At 42.6% G+C, this 19,497-nt stretch overlaps 2 protein-coding genes across 2 annotated transcripts in view; one reads left to right on the top strand and one right to left on the bottom strand.

The window, feature by feature from the left end:
* Positions 1–3,858: 3,858 nt before the first annotated feature.
* Znf830 (zinc finger protein 830) lies at positions 3,859–5,058 on the bottom strand. The gene has a single exon (XM_004664572.2). It carries the CDS (start codon positions 5,056–5,058, stop codon positions 3,859–3,861), a length of 1,200 nt encoding a protein of 399 aa, XP_004664629.2.
* Cct6b (chaperonin containing TCP1 subunit 6B) overlaps positions 4,913–19,497 on the top strand; it is a 67,430-nt gene continuing 52,845 nt past the window's right edge. Inside the window, exons 1-5 of the mRNA XM_045159700.1 lie at positions 4,913–5,172; positions 6,904–6,967; positions 8,929–9,063; positions 14,127–14,300; positions 16,940–17,043. Of these exons, the coding sequence (XP_045015635.1) occupies positions 5,057–5,172; positions 6,904–6,967; positions 8,929–9,063; positions 14,127–14,300; positions 16,940–17,043 (593 nt within the window). The 5' untranslated portion in view covers positions 4,913–5,056. The remainder of the gene's footprint in view (positions 5,173–6,903; positions 6,968–8,928; positions 9,064–14,126; positions 14,301–16,939; positions 17,044–19,497) is intronic.

Below are 19,497 nucleotides of genomic sequence, written 5' to 3'. Positions count from 1 at the left end.
GTAGCTTGGGAACTGAATCCTGGCCAAGTACCTTTAACCACTGAGCCATTTCCTAGGCTCCCTTCTCCTGTGTAACTTTAGGCGTCTGCTATCCTTTAAGGCAACTGCATAGGGCTATTGAACACTTGAAGCATATATATTCTTTTAGATAGAACTATATATAAATATATAGGATGCTAACATTAGACTATGCAAACATTAAAACTAATTTTATCTGTTTGTAAATTGGCTACTAGAAAAAATTTAAATATATATAGCTTTTTTGGGGGGGAGGAGTTCAAGATAGGGTTTCATTCTAGTCCAGGCTGACCTGGAATTCACTATGTACTCTCAGGGTGGCCTTGAACTCAAGAGATTCTCTTACCTCTGCCTTCCGAGTGCTGGGATACCATGCCAGGCAAAAAATATTTATTTGCAAGGAAAGAGTGAGCAAGAGAATGGGCACACCAGGGCCTCTCAGTACTGCAAATGAGCTGGGCGCAGGTACTATTTTGTGCATCTGGCTTTATGTGGGTACTGGGGTAATGAAATCCCGGCTGTCAGGCTTTGCATGCAAGTGTCTTTAACCATTGACCCATCTCTCCAGCCCCCTGTATTTTGTTTCTGGTTTTCTGAGACACAGTCTCACTCTGTAATCCAGGCTGGCCTCAAACTCTAGGCAGTCCACTTGCCTGACTTCCCAAGTGCTAGAATTAGAGATGTGAGCCACTATGTCCAGCTTGGCATTATATTACAAATGAACAGTGCTCCTCTAGATCTTCAGTCAAGGTAGAGGTGGGCTTGCCATTCAACCCGTTTGTACTTTTTGCATGCTGAGTAATAGACAATGCTCAGTTTGGGTTCACGTAACTCAGGCAGGTGTACCCTTTGTGATACACCAAATGGTAACAGCCACTGCTGATCAGCTGACAATTTAAGAAAATGCAGACTTTGGGCCAAAGACAGCAGAACCATTAATCTCTGGCAGAAAGCAAGTGCTAAGAGTTAGACGAATGTCTTCTAGGTGCCTACACTTAAAAAGAAAATCCTTTGAGGCCGGGCGTGGTGGCGCACGCCTTTAATCCCAGCACTCGGGAGGCAGAGGTAGGAGGATCGCCGAGAGTTCAAGGCCACCCTGAGACTACATAGTGAATTCCAGGTCAGCCTGAGCCAGAGTGAGACCCTACCTCAAAAAACCAAAAAAAAAAAAAAAAGAAAGAAAATCCTTTGAAATCCCATCTTTATCTCTTTGAATGTAGTCACTAGAATGTCAGCTTTTCCTTAGAGTCTTTCAATTACATTCTTTTCCCAGTCTGTAACTAACAAGTCACTTTACTTCTGAAGATGTAGTTTCCAAGTAATCATCCAGTTCCTTTCCTGTGTTCATTCCATTTTATGCGCTGCAACTAGAATAACACCTGTTCTTTGTAGAATTCTTCGCTTAAAAAAAAAATCTTCCATGTAGCCAGGCATGGTGGCGCATGCCTTTAATCCCAGCATTCAGGACACAGAAGTAGAAGGATCACTGTGAGTTTAGGCCACCCTGAGACTACATAGTGAATTCCAGGTCAGCCTGAACTAGAGTGAGATCCTACCTTATAAGACAAAACCAACAAAAATCCTCCATTTCATTCCACATTGGCTGCTTTGGAATTCAGACTTTTCTTTTTCCCCCTTTTTTCAGACAGGGTCTCATTATGTAGCTCAGGCTATCCTCAAATGTTCTGTTTTCTTGCCTAGCTTCCCAAGTGCTGGGATTACAGGTGTGATTCACCACACCCTGCTTTTCAAACCTTATGTCTTAGTGTTTCCCTCTATATAATCTGAATTCAGTTAAACTAGTCTATTTACACACACATACACATACTCATTTAGAATCCTGTCTAGATATGCTAAGAACTGTCTCAAGCTTATTTTTATTGGAATATGCTGTATATATTTGTTTCCAGAACATTTTCCCTTTTCCTGTTTGAATACCTTAATCTCCAAGGGTGAAGGGGAAGTGATTTAAACTATCAGCGATAAGGCAATTACTACTTCCAGAAAAATAACTTAAATATCCTCCTATAATTAAACTGCCTATCTGAAGCCTCATTTTTGACAGAATCAAATTTCAGACTAGATGATAGAAGTAAAAGGTACTAATAGTTCCTAAGAACCAGCTCAGGGCTGGAGACATGGCTTAGTGGCTAAGGCACTTGCCTGCGAAGTCTAAGGACTCAGGTTTGATTCCCTAGTACTCATGTAAGCCAGATACACAAGGTGGTGCTTGTGCCTGGAGTTGCAGTGGCTAGAGGCCCTGGTGTGCCTATTTTCGCTCTCTCAAATAAGTAAATTTAAAAGAACCAGTTCAGTGGTGGAGTATTTGCCCACCATGCCCAAGGCTCTGGGTCCTATTCCCAGCACCACCTAGGGGACATAAAACCCAGCAAACTTCCAGAATGTGTTATTTACAGAACAACTCTAATATTATGTTCTGTCTGCTTTTAGGGCAGTTGCTCTCCAACTTTGGCATACATTAGAATAACCTGGGAATGGTTCAAAAATACGGTTTCCTAATTCCCACCCAGATTTACTGAATCTATGCGTAGGGTTCAGATACTTGAATTTATTTATTTATTTATATTTTCCAGGTAGGGTCTTACTCTAGCTCAGGCTGACCTGGAATTCATTATGTAGTCTCAGGGTAGCCTTGTACTCATGGCAGTCCTCCTATGTCTCCTCCTGAGTGTTGGGATTAAAGGCATGTGCCACCTCGCCCAGCTTTATTTATTTGTTTATAGGTTAGGACTGGAAAGATGGCTTAGCCATTAAGGCACTTGCCTGTGAAGCTTAAGGACCCAGGTTCAATTAACCAGCACCTATGTAAGCTGGTGGCACATGTGTCTGGAGTTCCTTTGCAGTGGCTGGAAACCCTGGTGCGTCCATTCTCTCTCTCTCACACATATAAATAAAATATGTTTATAGGTTAGGGCTGGAGAGATGGCTTACCGGTTAAGCGCTTGCCTGTGAAGCCTAAGGACCCCGGTTAGAGGCTTGATTCCCCAGGACCCATGTCAGCCAGAGGCACAAGGGAGTGCAAGCATCTGAGTTTGTTTGCAGTGGCTGGAGGACTTGATGCGCCCATTCTCTCTCTCTCTCTCTGTCTGCTTCTCTCAAATAAATAAAGGTTACACATGAGCCCAATCAAAAGTTTCACAAGTGACAATATAGTGAAAAGAAATTTCAAGGAGATTGGACATGTTAGGCCTGTTTTTCTCAATGGTCTCCTGAAGTGTTTTTGAGAAAACAGTGGGCAGAGAAACGATTAACACAGAATGACTTATGTGTTTATGAGCAGCTTTCTAACAACCAACAAGTGCCCCATAACTCTAAGTTTATGAGCGGTATTGTAAAAAAAAAAAAACAACCAAAAACCAAAAAACAAATCCCTCCAATACCCCAAACCTTTGCCTTTAAGGACTGGAAAAATACATCCATCTCAAATAGTGAGGCCATCTTAAAATGCTTTTCTTTTGAATTTGACTTCTATTTAGAAACTTCAAAACAATTACTTAAGTAAATATTTATCTAGATATGTACAATACTTACAACTTACAGGCTTTACAACCGAAAAAGAAAATTAAGCCTGAAATTAAACATGAGAAAGTTGGCATTTTGTGATAACTTCAAAAGTTTCCGAAAGACAAAAAAGCCCCCGAACAAACCAATTTAACCGCAAACATTTTACAATAAATAGCACCAACAGTATCTTTCCAAAGTGCTATTCCTCTCTGCAGTTATTTCCATCCTCCAAGCAAGAAGAATTATCTTGATCAAGAACAGGCAACACTTTTTACAGGCTAGTAGAGGTTGATGGGAAGCTGGGATCTCTTAACCTTACAACAAAGCCCCTTTCACCCTCCAATCCTGAGACAACAAATCCTGCAGTTCCCCCTCATCATCGCTGTCAGCGTTCTCCTCCTCCTTCTTCTGCAGTTCTTTGATGGTCAGGACCTCCCTGAGGTTGGTTTTGATTTCATCCTGGCGATTGCGCAGCTTTTCCACCCGACGGTAGCACTCGATCTGCTCGTCGATCTCCCCGATCTGTCGGTCCAGCCGTCCCTCCTCATCCTCTTCGGCGACGATGGCTTCGGAAATGGTGTTGACCTGCCTCATGGCCTTCTGGAACTCGTCCCACTCCTTGTCCATCTGGTCCTTGGGGGCGTCCACCTTGCGGACCTTTGCGTCCACCTCGGGGTCGTCGAAAAAGCCTTCCGGGAGCGCCTCGGCGGTGTTCTCCCTCCTCTCCACCACCTTCTCGTGTATCTCGGCTTTCTCAATGGAGCCCGAGTGAGGGATCAGGGGCGCCCGGGGAGGGTCGCTGGGCAACGCGCCACCCGCCGCCTCCCTAGAAGGTCCCTGCGCGTCGGGCAGCTGCTTGCAGCCGTCCCCCCTTTTTCCTTCCCCACCTACCTCCCCGACCTCGTCGTCGTCATCGTCGTCGTCGTAGTCGGGGAGCAAACCGAGTCCTGAAGGAGCGGGCTCCTTCCCCGTCGACTCAAGCCTGGCGGGCAGAGCCGGCACGGCGGAGGCCTTGGCTCTCTTGGCGTCCGGGCATTCGGGCTCGGCCGCTCTCCGCTTGGCGGGCTGGGGCGCCGGGCTCACCGACGGAGCCTGCGCCGCTCCCTTGGCGCCCTTCAGCTCGGCCACCTTCTCGCGGTGCTGCTTCCCCAGCACATGAGTCTGCCACAGGAGCTCGCTCTTCACCGGGCTGCTGCACAGCGCACAACTCAGCTGTCCCAGACGGTTGTACTTCGCAAACGGCGACTCGATCCTCTTTCGGTTGGTGCTCTGGCGCTGCTTCTCCTTCATCAACCGCCTCAGCTCCTCCTGATTCACCACTCGCTTGCCCTCCGGGGTCCGGGTGGACGCGGGAGCCGCCATCTTTGCACCGCCCAAACTCACGGAGCCGAGTCTGGCTTCCGGTCCGGCGAGGCCCGATGATGTCATCCCGGGCAGCTCTCTGATTGGTCGGAGCCTCAGGCGTGTGGGCGTGTCGCCGGGGGCTTCTCCTTCAACTCCCAACGGTTTAGCCATGACTGAAACTGAGGAGAAACGGGCTCTGGCAGCCTTGGCTGTCAACCTTTGCGCCGCCGGAGGGCTGCAGGAGGTGCTGCGGTCCAGCTTGGGTCCTAAGGGCACGATGAAAATGTGAGATGCCGATAGGGTGCCGGGCATTTGGGGGTGTCGCGGTGCCCTCTGAGGGTGAAGACCTGGGAGCACCTCAGGGAATGTCTAGGAGGAAAGCCTCCCCAAAGAAGGCGCCCCGTGAGTGGAAGCTGTGACAGGCCTTCCTTCTTTTTTGTCAGCGGTCTTAAGCAACGCCAGTTGTTTAGTAAAGAAACGCCAGCCCCCCCTCCTGTGGTGGGATCGAAATAGGCTTGTGACCCTGCAGCCCTTTTTTTTCTTTCTTCCCTTCTCCGTCCCTCCCCGTCTCTTCTGAGGTGGGATATCATTCTCACCTCCAGGCTGTCCTGGGACTCACCGTGTAGCCTCAGGCTATGGCCTCACGCGTACTGGGATCCTCGTACCTCAGGCTCCTCAGTGCTGGGATTTAACGCGAGAGCCGCTGCACCGGGCTGTCTTCATCCTTTGGCATGTATTTACTTATTACTTAGCATCACCGCTTTCCACAAAAGGGAGACGGAGGAAAGCCAAAGGGTTCTTATGAGAGGAGACATCCTGAGCAAATTGTTATTGATGGTTAATTAATAGATGCTGGGAAAACAGATGAGATAGTTTAAGGAGATCTAGTAGAGACAGATGTGTCAATTATATCTAGATGGCTATGGTTATACTAGGGAAGGGACCAATTACCAATAGCAGAAGGCAAAACCTCTCAAATAACAGGTGATGTTTGATAAGAATCTTCAAAGAAGATCGAGTTCAGCTATTGGAGAAGGGAGTAAATAAAGGCCGCCCAGGTAATTTCAGAAATAAGAAAATTCAGTCGGCATGATGGTGCACACCTTTAATCCCAGCCCTCAGGAGGCAGAGGTAGGAGGAATGCTGTGAGTTCAAGACGACCCTGACACTACATAGTGAATTCCAGGTCAGCTTGGGCTGGAGAGCAAACCTGCCTCAAAAAACAAAGCAAAACAAAACAAAAAACAAAACACAAATAAATAAATATTAAAATAATTAAAATTTAAAAAATAGTCCAATAATGTAAATTCACCAGAAACAAACAAAACATAGTGTGGTAAGGGAACTAAAAGAATTGCTTGTAGAAAGCTGGTCAATGGAGTAGAAAAGGCCAAGTATGTTAGAGCTAAATTTGGATTTTACCTTCAAGATGATGGGAAACATAATCATTGAATGATTGTTCATCAGGAAACTGACTGTCACTGACTTAGGAAAGATTGAATATAGCTTGGAGGATAAATTCAAATTTGCAGATGAATAAGATGCTTTCTAAGCATTCCAGAATAGAGATGATCATGGAGAAGAAGGATTAAAGATTCAGAGATATTTTAGTTATTCATTTGGCAGAACTTGATGATGTAATAAATGTGAGGGATTAGGATAAATAAATTGAGTAACTGAATGTGTGATACCATTTACCAAAATAAAAAAAAAACTGCCAGAAATTTGCAAATCTGCCCTGTATTACTTATACGCATGTTTGATCAATGTGTATAACTCCCCATCTCCTCTTCAAATGCATCCATGCTCCATTTGGAATGAAATCACAAGTTCATCTAGGAGAAATTCTGTGAGCTGTAAATGACGGTGATTGCTTTGGTATCTCCCCATGGTACAATGTGAAATTTCCAGTCCCAGTTCTCTGGATTGAGGAAAGTGGATGGCAAGAACTGAGAGTGTCTTTCTTACTTGACTCTTGCCATGTGACGTTAACAAATACCATTGTTCCCCAAATAGGCTTGTTTCTAGTGGAGATAACATCAAACTCACCAAAGATGGCAATGTGCTGCTTCATGAGATGGTGAGCTGATGCTGCTGGCTTTCTCCCCCCCCCACCCCTTCTTTTTTTTTTTTTTTCTCTTGAGACAAAATCTCATTAACCCCAGCAGGCCTCAAACTTAAGGTTCACTTGCCTCTTGAGTGCTGGATTCAGGAATTTGCCCTTATGCATTAATAAATCTTAATAAGCCTTAAGTAAGAACATGAAGGGCTGGAGAGATGGCTCAGTGGTTAAGGCACTTGCCTCTGAAACCTACGGACCCAGGTTCGATTCCCCAGTACCCATGTAAGCCAGATGCACAAGGTGACACATGTGTCTGGAGTTCATTTGCAGTGGTTAGATGTCCTGGCATGCCCATTTTCTCTGTCTGCCTCTTTCTCTATCTAATAAATAAAATATTTAAAAAAGAACATGGGGACCAGGTTTATGATGGTGCACACTTTTATTCCCAGCACTTGGGAGGCAGAAATAGGAGGATCCTCATAAGTTCAATGCCACCTGAGACTACATAGTGAATTCCAGGTCAGCCTGGTCTAGAGCAAGACTCTACCTTGTAAAACCAAAATTAAAAAAAAAAAAAGAACTTGGTACAGGGTCTGCTAAGGTAGCTTAGTGGTAGAGCACTTGCCTAGCATGTAGAAGGGCCCAGGTTCAATCTCTAGAACTTAAGAAGAAGTATAATTTGTGTATCAGATGCAACTTTACCACTGAGTGATACTTAGCTTGTGTCTTTTTTTTTTTTTTGCCATCTGTATGTGTGTGTGTGGTGTACTCACATGTGTGCAGATGGACACATTTGGAGAGCAGTGAAAGACATTGAGTACCCTTCCCAGTCACTCATCCACGTATTTCTTTGAGACGGAGTCTCCTCTTCAATCTAGAGCTTGCTGCTTTCAATCAGCAAGCCCCAGTGATTCTCCATTCTTCAACCCCTTCAGGAGTGGGGTTACAGGAGTACATTGCCATACCCAGCTTTTTACATGAGTACTGGGGAATCAAACTTGAGCTGCCTGAGGTCCTCATGAGTACGTTGCAAGAGCCCTTACCCACTGAGCCATTTCCTCAGCCTCCAATTTTATACTTAAGCCAAGGCTGTCAACTATTATATTGTGGTCTTGAGATGTGCTTGTTGGATTAAACCTCAGTGAAATGTTTTTGGCTATTTTCAAATGTTTATTCAGTTCAAGTAATAGCTTAGGGTCACTTTCAAATTAGTAACATTTTTCAGGACACTCCAGTATAGCCTTTGTAATCACAGGAAAAAGAAAAACTCTTTCTGCAATTTTCATAAATGTATTCATCATTGAGATTGAAGGACTTAATCATCTTTGGAAATGTCATTGCATTTTTTTTTTTTTCCCCGAGGTAGAGTCTTGCTGTAGTCCAGGCTGACCTGGAATTCACTATGTAGTCTTAAGGTGGCCTTGAACTCATGATGATCCTCCTGCCTCTGCCTACCTTCAGGGTGCTGGGATTAAAGGCATGCACCACCACCCCTGGCTATGCCATTACATTTTTTTTAAAATTTTTTAAAAATTTTTATTTATTTACTTTATTTGAGAGCGACAGACACAGAGAGAAAGACAGATAGGGGGAGAGAGAGAGAATGGGCGCGCCAGGGCTTCCAGCAGCCTCTGCAAATGAACTCCAGACGCGTGCGCCCCCTTGTGCATCTGGCTAACGTGGGACCTGGGGAACCGAGCCTCGAACCGGGGTCCTTAGGCTTCACAGGCAAGCGCTTAACCGCTAAGCCATCTCTCCAGCCCGCTATTGCATTTTTAAGCAAAGACTTATAAAATGTTCAAGCTTCTTTAGTTCTCAATTTTAAGATTTTGGACTTGACATTTGTTAGATATTGATAGTATAAAATTTGTAAACTTGTAGAATGAAGTTTATTTCTTAATTTTATAATGACCCTTAGAGTGTCTTGTTTATGGTGGCATTTTCTTCACAGTCCCTCTTTTGTTGCTGGCTTTTTCTAGCAAATTCAACACCCAACAGCTTCCATAATAGCAAAAGTAACAGCAGCCCAGGATCACATCACTGGGGATGGGACTACTTCAAGTGTGCTAATCATTGGAGAGTTACTAAAACAAGCCAATTTCTACATTTCTGAGGTATTAAGTTTACACCTTTAATTTGAGTGTCTTTTTTTTTAAATAAAGTGACTTATTTTTGGAGTATAAATTAATTTTAATCAAGATAAACTTGGGGGGCTGGAGAGATGGCTTAGTGGTTAAGTGCTTGCTTGTGAAGCCTAAGGACCCCGGTTTAAGGCTCGATTCCCCAGGACCCACGTTGGCCAGATGCACAAGGGGTCGCATGCATCTGGAATTTGTCTGCAGTGGCTGGAAGCCCTGGTGCACCCATTCTCTCTCTTGATCTGCCTCTTTCTCTGTCTTGCTCTCACATAAATAAATAAAAATAAACCAAAAATAATTTTAAAAATGATAAACTTGGGTGGGGTTCTGGAGAGGTGGATCAGCAATTAAGGCACTTGCCTGCAAAGCCTAAGGACTTGGGTTTGACTCCCCAGTACCTACCTAATGCACAGGGTGGTACATGCATCTGGGCTTAGAGGCCATGACACACCCATTCTCTCTCTTTGTGCCTCTTTCTCCCTCTCTCAAATAAATAAATAAATAAATGATCTTTAAAAAATAAACTAAGACAATTACAAATGGAAGTAATGTTTTGGCAGAAGTGATGTCTTTTTAAAATTTTTATTTATTTATTTGAGGGGGGGCAGATAGAGAGAATGGGCATGCCAGGGCCTCCATCCACTGCAAGCGAATGCCAGATGCATGCATCTCCTTGTGCATCTGGCTTACGTGGGTCCTAGGGAACCGAACCGGGATCCTTAGGCTTCACAGGCAAACGCCTTAATCGCTAAGCCATTTCCCCAGCCCCAGAAGTGATGTCTTTTATTGGAATTATATATCTCTTAAAGATAGTGTGTGAATAAGAATAAAATATCAAATAATTGTAGAAAACAGATAAACAAAGCTGGATGTGGTGGTGCATGCCTTAATCCCAGTACTCAGGAGGCAGAGGTAGGAGGACTGCCGTGAGTTTGAGGCCAGACTGAGACTACATAGTGAATTCCAGGTCAGCCTGGGCTACAGTGAGACCCAACCTCAAAAAAAAAAAAAAAAAAAAAAGAAAAAAGAAAGAAAAAAAAACAATACCAACAAAAGAATATAGGTTGAAGAAAGGCTCAGAGATAGAAATGTGAATATTGATTTCATCAACTAGTGATTAGAGAACTAGAGAGAATTCATAAACTAGAGATTAGAGAATACAGGATTTATAAAGAAAAATATAAGTAGAAAAGTAGATAAATATAAATTCACAACCTGCAATAATTTTCCTCCACTTATATAAGAAACATAATTTGGTTTCAAATTTTATCAGGTCATTATTCATGAATGCATGGGTAGTTTTTACCTTTCTGTACAGCTTACACAGTATTTTATTTGTTTATGAGGTATGGTCTCACTCTAGCCCAGGCCAACCTGAAACTCTGTAGTTCCAGGCTAGCCTCAAACTCACAGCAATACTCCTACCTCTGTCTTTGAGTGCTGGGATTAAAGGCATGTGCCCCCATGCCTTGGCTTACACACTATTTTTTTTTTTTTTCCCGAGGTAGGGTCTCACTCTAGCCCAGGCTGACCTGGACTTCACTCTGGAGTCTCAGGGTGGCCTTGAACTCACGGCAATCCACCTACCTCTGCCTCCCGAGTGCTGGGATTAAAGGTGTGCGCCACCATGCCCAGCTTATTTTTATTTATTTATTTATTTTGGTTTTTCGAGGTGGGGTCTCACTCTAGCCCTGGCTGACCTGGAATTCACTATGGAGTCTCAAAGTGGCTTCGAACACATGACAATCCTCCTACCTCTGCCTCCCAAGTGCTGGGATTAAAGGCGTGCACCACCACGCCCGGCAACACACCTTTAATTCCAGCACTTGGGAGGCAGAGGTAGGAGGATCACCATGAGTTCAAGGCCACCCTGAGATTACATAGTGAATTCCAGGTCAGCCAGGGCTAGAGTGAGACCCTACCTTGAAACCAAAATAAATAAATAAATAAATAAAAGGCGTGCACCACCGCACCCAGCAGGAAGTCATTATTTCTCGACAGAACATTGTCTGCTGTTGGTGAATTAAAATTTCAGGGGACTGGAAAGATGGCTTAGCGGTTAAAAGCATTTGCCTATAAAGGCAAAGGTCCCAGGTTCTATTCCCTATCCCATGTAAGCCAGATGCACAAGTTGGTGCATCTGGAGTTCATTTGCAGTAGCTGGAGGCCCTAGTACACCCATTCTCTCTTCCTCCTCCCTTCCTCAAACAAACAAACAAATAAATAAAATTTCAATCATCCCTGTGCTGGGGAGGCAGAGATCAGGAGGGTCCCTGGAGCTCATTGGCTAGCCAATCTAGCCTAATTAGTGATCTCCAAGCCTTGTCTCAAAAGAGGTGAAAAGTATTCCTAACGATGATACTCAAGGCAGTCCTCTGGCCTCTACAAGCATTCACATGCACATGTGACCACACATAGACAATCATACACATGCATGTACACTACACACATATAAAAGAAAGTTCAGTTATCAAGTATCTAGGTCTTTTCTGCCTCTACTCTTCAACTCATAATACTGTTTCATCCACAGACTTGTTGGATTTGAAGATGGATCATGTATGAAAGACTGTCAGAGGAAATCAGTGCTAGTTGCTTCCCTTGGCAATACTCAGCAGGAGAGGGCAGGAGAAATGCATTCATCCAGCTGTGGAATATGAATTTTCCTTGGGCTAATCTTAGTTTTATGTCAGTCCTAAACCAATAACGATCATTAGGGGAATTGATTAGACTGATCAGGAATCACTCCTTGAGCTAGAGATAAGGTTAGTTTCCTCCAAAGTCCAGGTGGAATAAATTCAGGGTTGGATTAGGAAGAAAGATTGATAACAGTGAGATGCTCACAGATTAATAGTTATGTAAGGCTGTACTATGATAGAACTAGACATAGGACATGATAGAATGACTAAGGAGGGACAGATAGCCTAAACTAGCCTGCAGTAGCCAGAAAGCATTCACTGGAGGAAGTAAGGCCTGCACTAAATCTTCAGAATGGAGTGACCAGGTGAAGGAGTGACCTGTAAGGAACATGACATTCTAGGCAGAAGGACCAACACAGTATTGTATACAGTTACAAGCAGTTTGGTGTTACTAGAGTTTAAAGGGATACATATAGTAGTAAAGAGGCAGGAGAAGGCAGGGGAGCCCAAGTAGTCAGGAGTTTACTCCTATAGGGAGCAGACCAAGCATGTTAATGTATTAATGATTGCTGTGATAAGACTGGAATTTTAAATATTTGGGGACAGTCTTAAGGCAGTCATGATCACAGGCTCTCCTAGTGGTCCAGAGGAGCAGTTATAAGATCCTAGACTGAGAACATTTTTGAAAATAATGGCTGTGGAGTCAGGTATTGGCTTAAACTCTGGTCTACTTCTGAACTAGCTTGCTGATCTAGACAAATGATACTATGACTTTAAATTTTTGTCTCTCAGGGCCTGCTTCATAGTGTTGTTCAGAGGATTAAATAATTCATGTAGAATCCTTAGAATCATGCCTAGCACAAATAACTCAGAGTCAACTTTTCAATATTATAGGTACAATATAAACAAATAGAAGAAATAAATTGTGCCTTGGGTCAACTTTCACAAAGTTTGTGTATTTTGTATAATAAACAATGCTAATTCTTTTTTTTTTTAAAATATTTTTTGTTCATTTTTTATTTAGTTATTTGAGAGCGACAGACATAGAGAGAAAGACAGATAGAGGGAGAGAGAGAGAATGGGCGCGCCAGGGCTTCCAGCCACTGCAAACGAACTCCAGACGCGTGCGCCCCCTTGTGCATCTGGCTAACGTGGGACCTGGGGAACCGAGCCTCGAACTGGGGTCCTTAGGCTTCACAGGCAAGCGCTTAACCGCTAAGCCATCTCTCCAGCCCATACAATGCTAATTCTTATTTTGGTGCTAGGGATCAAACCCAGGGCCTGTACATGCTCACAAGTGCTCTCTCTCTGAGCTGTATCCCTTGGTTTCCAAAATATTTTTAAATATTTACTTATTTTGAGAGGCAGACAGAGAGAATGGGTGCACCAGGGCCTTCAGCCACTGAAAATGAACTCTAGGTGCATATAGCACCTTGTGCATCTGACATACGTGGGTTCTGGAGACTTGAACCTGGTTTCTTCGGCTTCATAGTAAAGTGCCTTAACCGCTAAGCCATCTTTTCAGCTCCCCCCACCAATATGATGTGGCATGCCTTTAATTTCAGTATTCAGGAGGTTAAAGCAGAAGAATCACTTTTGAGGCCAGCCTGGAGTACATCGTGAGACCCTGTCTCAGAAAAGCAATTATTTGGTCATAATTTCTGACCCATAGAAAAGTTGCAAGAATACTGCAAAGAATTACCATATAGCTTTCACCCAGCTTCTCTAAGTGTGTTGGTCCACCTCTGCCCTACTGTCTTTCACTTCTGAGATGTATGATACACACACACACACACACACACACACACACACACACACACACAGACATGACTCAGGTTATTAATTTTTGGCAGGAATACCACAGAGGTGCCATGGTGTTCTGAATGTACTCTACCAGGAGAAACAAGATGACTATTTGATCCATCACTGTGTTGTTGACTTTGATCACGGGATGAAGGTGGTATCTATCACATTTCTTTAAATCAGAACTGCTGCTTTTCCTCTGTGTTGAAATGAACCTTTTCTTGTGCTTACTCAGAAGTCCACCACATGATAATTTACTTATAACTTGAGATAAACAAAAGATTGTTATGCTGGGCATGGTAGTGCACACCTGCAATCCCAGGATTTGGAAGGCTGAGGCAAGATCATGAGTGTGAAGCCAGTTTGGGCTGATAGCAAAAGTGTCTCTGAACAAACAAACGCATACATAGTTATAGGTCTTTGTACTTATAACTTTTCTGTGAGTTTGGGGTTATTTCAAATATGAACTGAAATTTTATAAATTAAAAACATATACTTAACATCATTAACATAATTTTTGACATACTTGTTAATAGAAGAGGATAGTTTTATTTTGCTTGATTTGCTACATTAATTTGTAATTTTGCATTTATATGGCAGGGCCTGCACCCTAGAATCATAGCTGATGGATTTGAAATTGCAAAGACAAAAGCACTTGAGGTTTTAGATGAAGTTAAAGTAACAAAGGAGATGAAAAGAGAAATCCTTTTAGACGTGGCTAGAACATCTCTACACACGAAACTTTATGCTGAACTGGCTGATATGTTAACAGCGGTACGTGAGTAAGCTTGTTATAGCCAAACGTGGTGATATTTTTCTTTCTCCTATGATAGCCAAGTATTGCATGTGATTTTTTTTAAACTATAAAACAAAATAGACAAACATTTTATCAGCTTATGCACAAATAAGATTTAAATAGTCAAGATGGTAGTTGTACTTTTTGAAAAGTATCATATACATTTATGTGACTGGAAAGTTGGAAGAGCATGGCAGCCTATGGATGATCTCTTGTGAGAGCCCTTTTGCAGTAAATTAGTCTCCACGCAGAGCTATTCAGTTTATATTCGGTTATATGAGATAGTGGTGACACGTGAAGGGGCTGTTTTGGCAGTGTGCCTTGTAGTTAGGGTCACTACTTTGATCAAGCATGATTGATTTTGATGTGATATATTATAGTCACATTTGGGAAATGCTTATTTCTTTTACTTCTAAAGGCAAAATGTATGTAACATAAAGACAAGATTGGCTAGATATTTTTGGAAGACTTATCATTTGATTATATCATTGTTGCTCAGCTTTGCAGTTTCTGAAACTTCAATATACCAGTTTATCAGAAATGATAAATTCATAACAACCAAGCTCACAAGACATTGAGAAAGAAGAATGCTATCTCATTAACTTTAAGAAAGACAAATGTGGCTGAGGAGATTGCTTAGTGGTTAAAGGAGCTTGCTTACAAAGCCTGCTGGCCTGGGTTCAATTCCCCAGCACTCACATAAAGCCAGACATCAAGAGTGGGACATGTGTCTGGCATTTGATGGCAGTGGTAAGCAAACAAACAAACAAAACAACAACAACAATAACAACAAAAAACCTGGCATACCAATACATACATACATAATATAAATTTAAAAAAGAAATACAAATGTACAAGATGTAGTGGTGCACACTTATAGTTCCAGCACACAGAAAGCTGAAGCAAGAACATTCCTGCAAGTTTGAGGGCCAGCCTCTGCTACATAGTGAATCCCAGGCCAGCCTGACCCTGATTCAAATAAAATGACAAGCAAAAAGAAATATCAAATGAACTGGGCTTGAGTTGATTCTTCTCAGTTCTCCTTAGCATTAGGAAAGCCTATCTGGGAATCAGGAAGATCAGTTACTTGCTGGGCAGAGTGTAAAGAGAGGCTCTGACGTGTTCTTAGTTCTTGGAGTACTCTGGTGGCTCAGGATCTTCATGCCTTCTGCTTACCGCACTCATTTTCTTTCAGAGCTATCAGCACTGGTATTCCCACTCTCTAGCGGCTTTGTCTTCTTCTCTGTTAGGTCCCACAATTAAACATTATGCCATATCCAGTAAACATTTCTATGATGTAATGGTATTTTTTTGCTTTATTTACATTTTAGAATGGTTGTACCTTAGCTGTTTGTATTTCTATGACCGGTTTCTTTCATTTTCTATTCTGACTAAGCAGTGAAATGTGCTGTGCAATGTTTCTTCTTACCTCCCTTCCTCTCTCCCTTTCTATTTTTATGTTCTTTTTGCTTTTTTTTTGTATGTGTATGTGTGTGGTGTGTGCGGGTGCATGTATAGGCATGTGTTTCAAGGCCCGAGGTTGATATCAGGTGTTCTTAATTCTCTCCATCTTATTTTTGAACTTACTGAACCTAGTGCTAACCAAATCAGTTAGACTAGCTACCAACAAGCCCTGCATATCTTCCTGTCTCTGCCTCCCCAGCACTGGGATTACAGGTGTGCACCACTGTGACCAGATTTTATGTGGTTGCTGGTGACCCTGACTCAGGTCCTCATACAAACATTTTACCCACTGAGCATCTCCTAGGCATTTTTTAAAAAAATTAATTTTATTTATTTGACAGAGAAGGTGGGGAGAGAGAGAGGGAGAGAGAGAAACAGGGAGAGAGAGGGAGAGGGAGAGGGAGAGAATGGGCATGCTAGGGCCTTCAGCCAATGTAAACAGACTCCAGACGCATGCACCACTTTGGGCATCTGGCTTATGTGGGTCCTGGAGAATCGAACCTGGATCCTTTGGCTTCTCAGGCAAGTGCCTTAACCACTAGCCATCTCTCAATCAACCCACCCCCCCCTTTTTTTTGAGACAGGGTTTCATATTAGCTTAGGCTTTCTTCAAATTCACTATGTAGGGAAACATGATCTTGAACTCTGTAAAAAAATATTTGTGTGTGTGTGTGTGTGTGTGAGAGAGAGAGAGAGAGAGAGGGAGAGACAGACAGACAGACACACATACACACACACTCTAGCCACTGGAAATGAACTCCAGATGCAGATGCATGCACTACCTTGTGCATGAGGTTGACATGGGTCCTGGGGAATCAAACCTGGGTCCTTAGGTTTCATAGGCAAGTGCCTTAACCACTAAGCCATTTCTCCAGCTCTACTTTGAACACTTGATCCTCCTGCCTTCCTTTTCCCAGTGCTGGGAATATAGGCATGCACTACCATGCCCACCTCTGAAGTGCCTTTAGAGTCTAAAGTATCAATTGGTATTCATTTTTGCTAATGTGTGTGATGAAGTAGCACTTGTTGGCTGAGCTTTTGATTAGAAATTTGAAGGCCTTTTTACCTGATTAGTTTAGTGATAGATTACTTGGGCCAGTGGTTTCTTTCAGTAGTCCAAATCATTGACTATTCTCATTTATTTCTCTTTCAGGCTGTGGTGGATTCTGTTTTGACTATTAGAAGACCAGGTTTCCCTATTGATCTCTTCATGGTGGAAATCATGGAGATGAGGCATAAAACAGAAACAAATACACAGTAAATTGCATAAACTTGGAAAATACCTAAGTTCTAAAATATTTGCTTATTTTATTAATTTCATTAGTTACTTTTATTCAGCATCAATCTTCAGTTAATGTATATACTAATTGAGTACTCACAGTAGGCCAGTCACTCTTAAATGTTGAAATGACCAGTAAACAGAACAGAATTTCTCCCTTTAGGAAGCTTTCCCCTATTAATTGAACTAGGTAACAAATAATAATTATATGTATGATTTTGTAGTGTCCAGGGCTGGCCATTCTGGTAGGAAACTAAGATACAGAGCTAAGATGTCCTGAAGAAACAAGGGAGCTAGCCATGTCTGGAAGAAGAGCATTGTAAACAGGCAGAGTAACCGACGGTTGAAAGGTCCTGAGACAAGTGTGCTTGGGGTGTTCCAGTACGCCTGGGGTAAAGGGAAAAGGAAAAAAATAGTACAAGATCAAGTAGAGAGGTTAAGAGGAACCATGCTGATTATAGATCTAATTCTTTAAAATGTATGTTATGGAAAATCCTAAACATGTATAAATATAGAACCGAGTAGGGAACACCCCCTTACCTATTAACTTTTATCTCCACCAGTTTTCAGTGTATCTTATTTTATTTTATTTTTTTTTTTGCTTTTTTGAGGTAGGATCTCAGTCTAGCCCAGGCTGACCTGACCTGGAATTCACTCTGTAATCTCAGGGTGGCCTTGAATTTATGGTGATCCACCTACCTCTGTCTCCCAAGTGCTGGGGTTAAAGGCGTGTGCCACCACACCTGGCTTTTTTTTGCTTTTTCTGTATCTTATTTTTTTTTTTTTATAATTTTTTTTTGTTTATTTATTTATTTTTTTATTTGAGAGCGACAGACACAGAGAGAAAGACAGATAGAGGGAGAGAGAGAGAATGGACGCGCCAGGGCTTCCAGCCTCTGCAAACGAACTCCAGACGCATGTGCCCCCTTGTGCATCTGGCTAACGTGGGACCTGGGGAACTGAGCCTTGAACCGGGGTCCTTAGGCTTCACAGGCAAGCGCTTAACTGCTAAGCCATCTCTCCAGCCCATCTGTATCTTATTTTAAACTATGTCCTTTCCTCCTTCTATTAGTCCTAACCTAGATTTTTTTTTTTTCTTTTTGAAACAGGGCTTCCATGTAGCCTGGGCTTGAACTTGAGAGCCTTCTGCCTTACAAATTCTAGGCCTAACTAAGATTATTGTGAAGCAAATCTAGGCTGTTTCACCTGGAAATATTTTCTATTCCATATAGATAAATTTTACCCCCCCCCTTTTTGAGGTAGGGTCTCACTCTAGCCCAGGCTGACTTTCAACTTGCTCTGTACTCCCAGTCTGTTCTCAAACTCATAGTGATCTTTCTGCTTCTGCCTCCCAATTGCTGAGATGAAAGGTGTGCACCACCACACCTAATTCTAGTGATTTATCTTGTTGTTCAATAATTTATTATTAAGGAATGTCTAGTGTTCTTTAAAATCAATCCCTTGATTAGAAAAATAGAATCTTTCTATGTAACTTAATCTGACCTATAGCTCAACTGTGTGGCCAAGGTCTTATGATCCTCTTACTTTTGTCCCTCAATTGTTGTGATTACAAGCAAGTACCACAATGCTTGACTCTAGAAAAAAACTTTCCAGCTGGATGTGGTGGCACACACCTTTAATTCCAGTACTCAGGAGGCAGAAGTAGGAGGATCATGATGAGGTTGAGGCCACCTTGAGAATACAGAGTGAATTCCAGGTCAGCCTGGGCTAGAGTGAAATCCTACCTCAAAAGGCAAAACAAACAAACAAACAAAAATTTCCAATGAACTTTAATACATTGAAAAATTCCATAATCATGTTGGTGTTTGAAGAATTTTATAAAGTTATTGTGGTAATTGAATAGATGGCCCCCAATATATTCAGTTTTTTATGTTTGTAGTTTGTATCTGCAGCCACCTGGCTGGAGGCAGTGTCACTGGGCAGATCTTCAGGTGTGGTGGTGGGTTTCAGATTTCATTCTAATAATATGAAAAGTGTGCTGTGCTGTGTGGCTTCTGGCTTTTGTCTGGTGCTTCTTTCTCTCTGCTTGGTCCTGTGAAAGCAGGCTAGCTTTTTCTGCCATTATGGAACTTCCCTTGGATCTGTAAGCTTCAATAAATATCCCTTCCTGGTCTGGAAGTTCATCTCATTGAACCTGAAGCTGTCTGCTACAGAAGTTGGCTGAGATGAACCTTACCATGTGGATGTTGCTCTTTTGTTTTGGAGGAATAGGCATGGACTTGGTGCTTGCAACTGAAGATACTTTCTGGAATGGTAAGCTAAGTATTAAGGACTATTCTGATGAGAGTTTGAAAATGCTAGGTGCAGACAGTATTTAACTTCAACGCTTGACTTATGATTCTAAAGGAAAGGAAAGACTGCAGAGAACTTTGTTGGAACTGGGCTGCTGGCATAAGGGCTGTTTGCGTTCT

This window comes from Jaculus jaculus, chromosome 9 (assembly GCF_020740685.1).
Source record: "Jaculus jaculus isolate mJacJac1 chromosome 9, mJacJac1.mat.Y.cur, whole genome shotgun sequence".
NCBI lineage: Eukaryota > Metazoa > Chordata > Mammalia > Rodentia > Dipodidae > Jaculus > Jaculus jaculus.
The sequence above is the reverse complement of the archived record's forward strand: the minus strand, read 5'-3'. Positions and strand labels throughout refer to the sequence as shown.

Coding starts and splice junctions, on each gene's coding strand:
- Znf830 (XM_004664572.2), bottom strand. CDS start 5,058: ATGGCTAAACCGTTGGGAGTTGAAGGAGAAGCCCCCGGCGACACGCCC.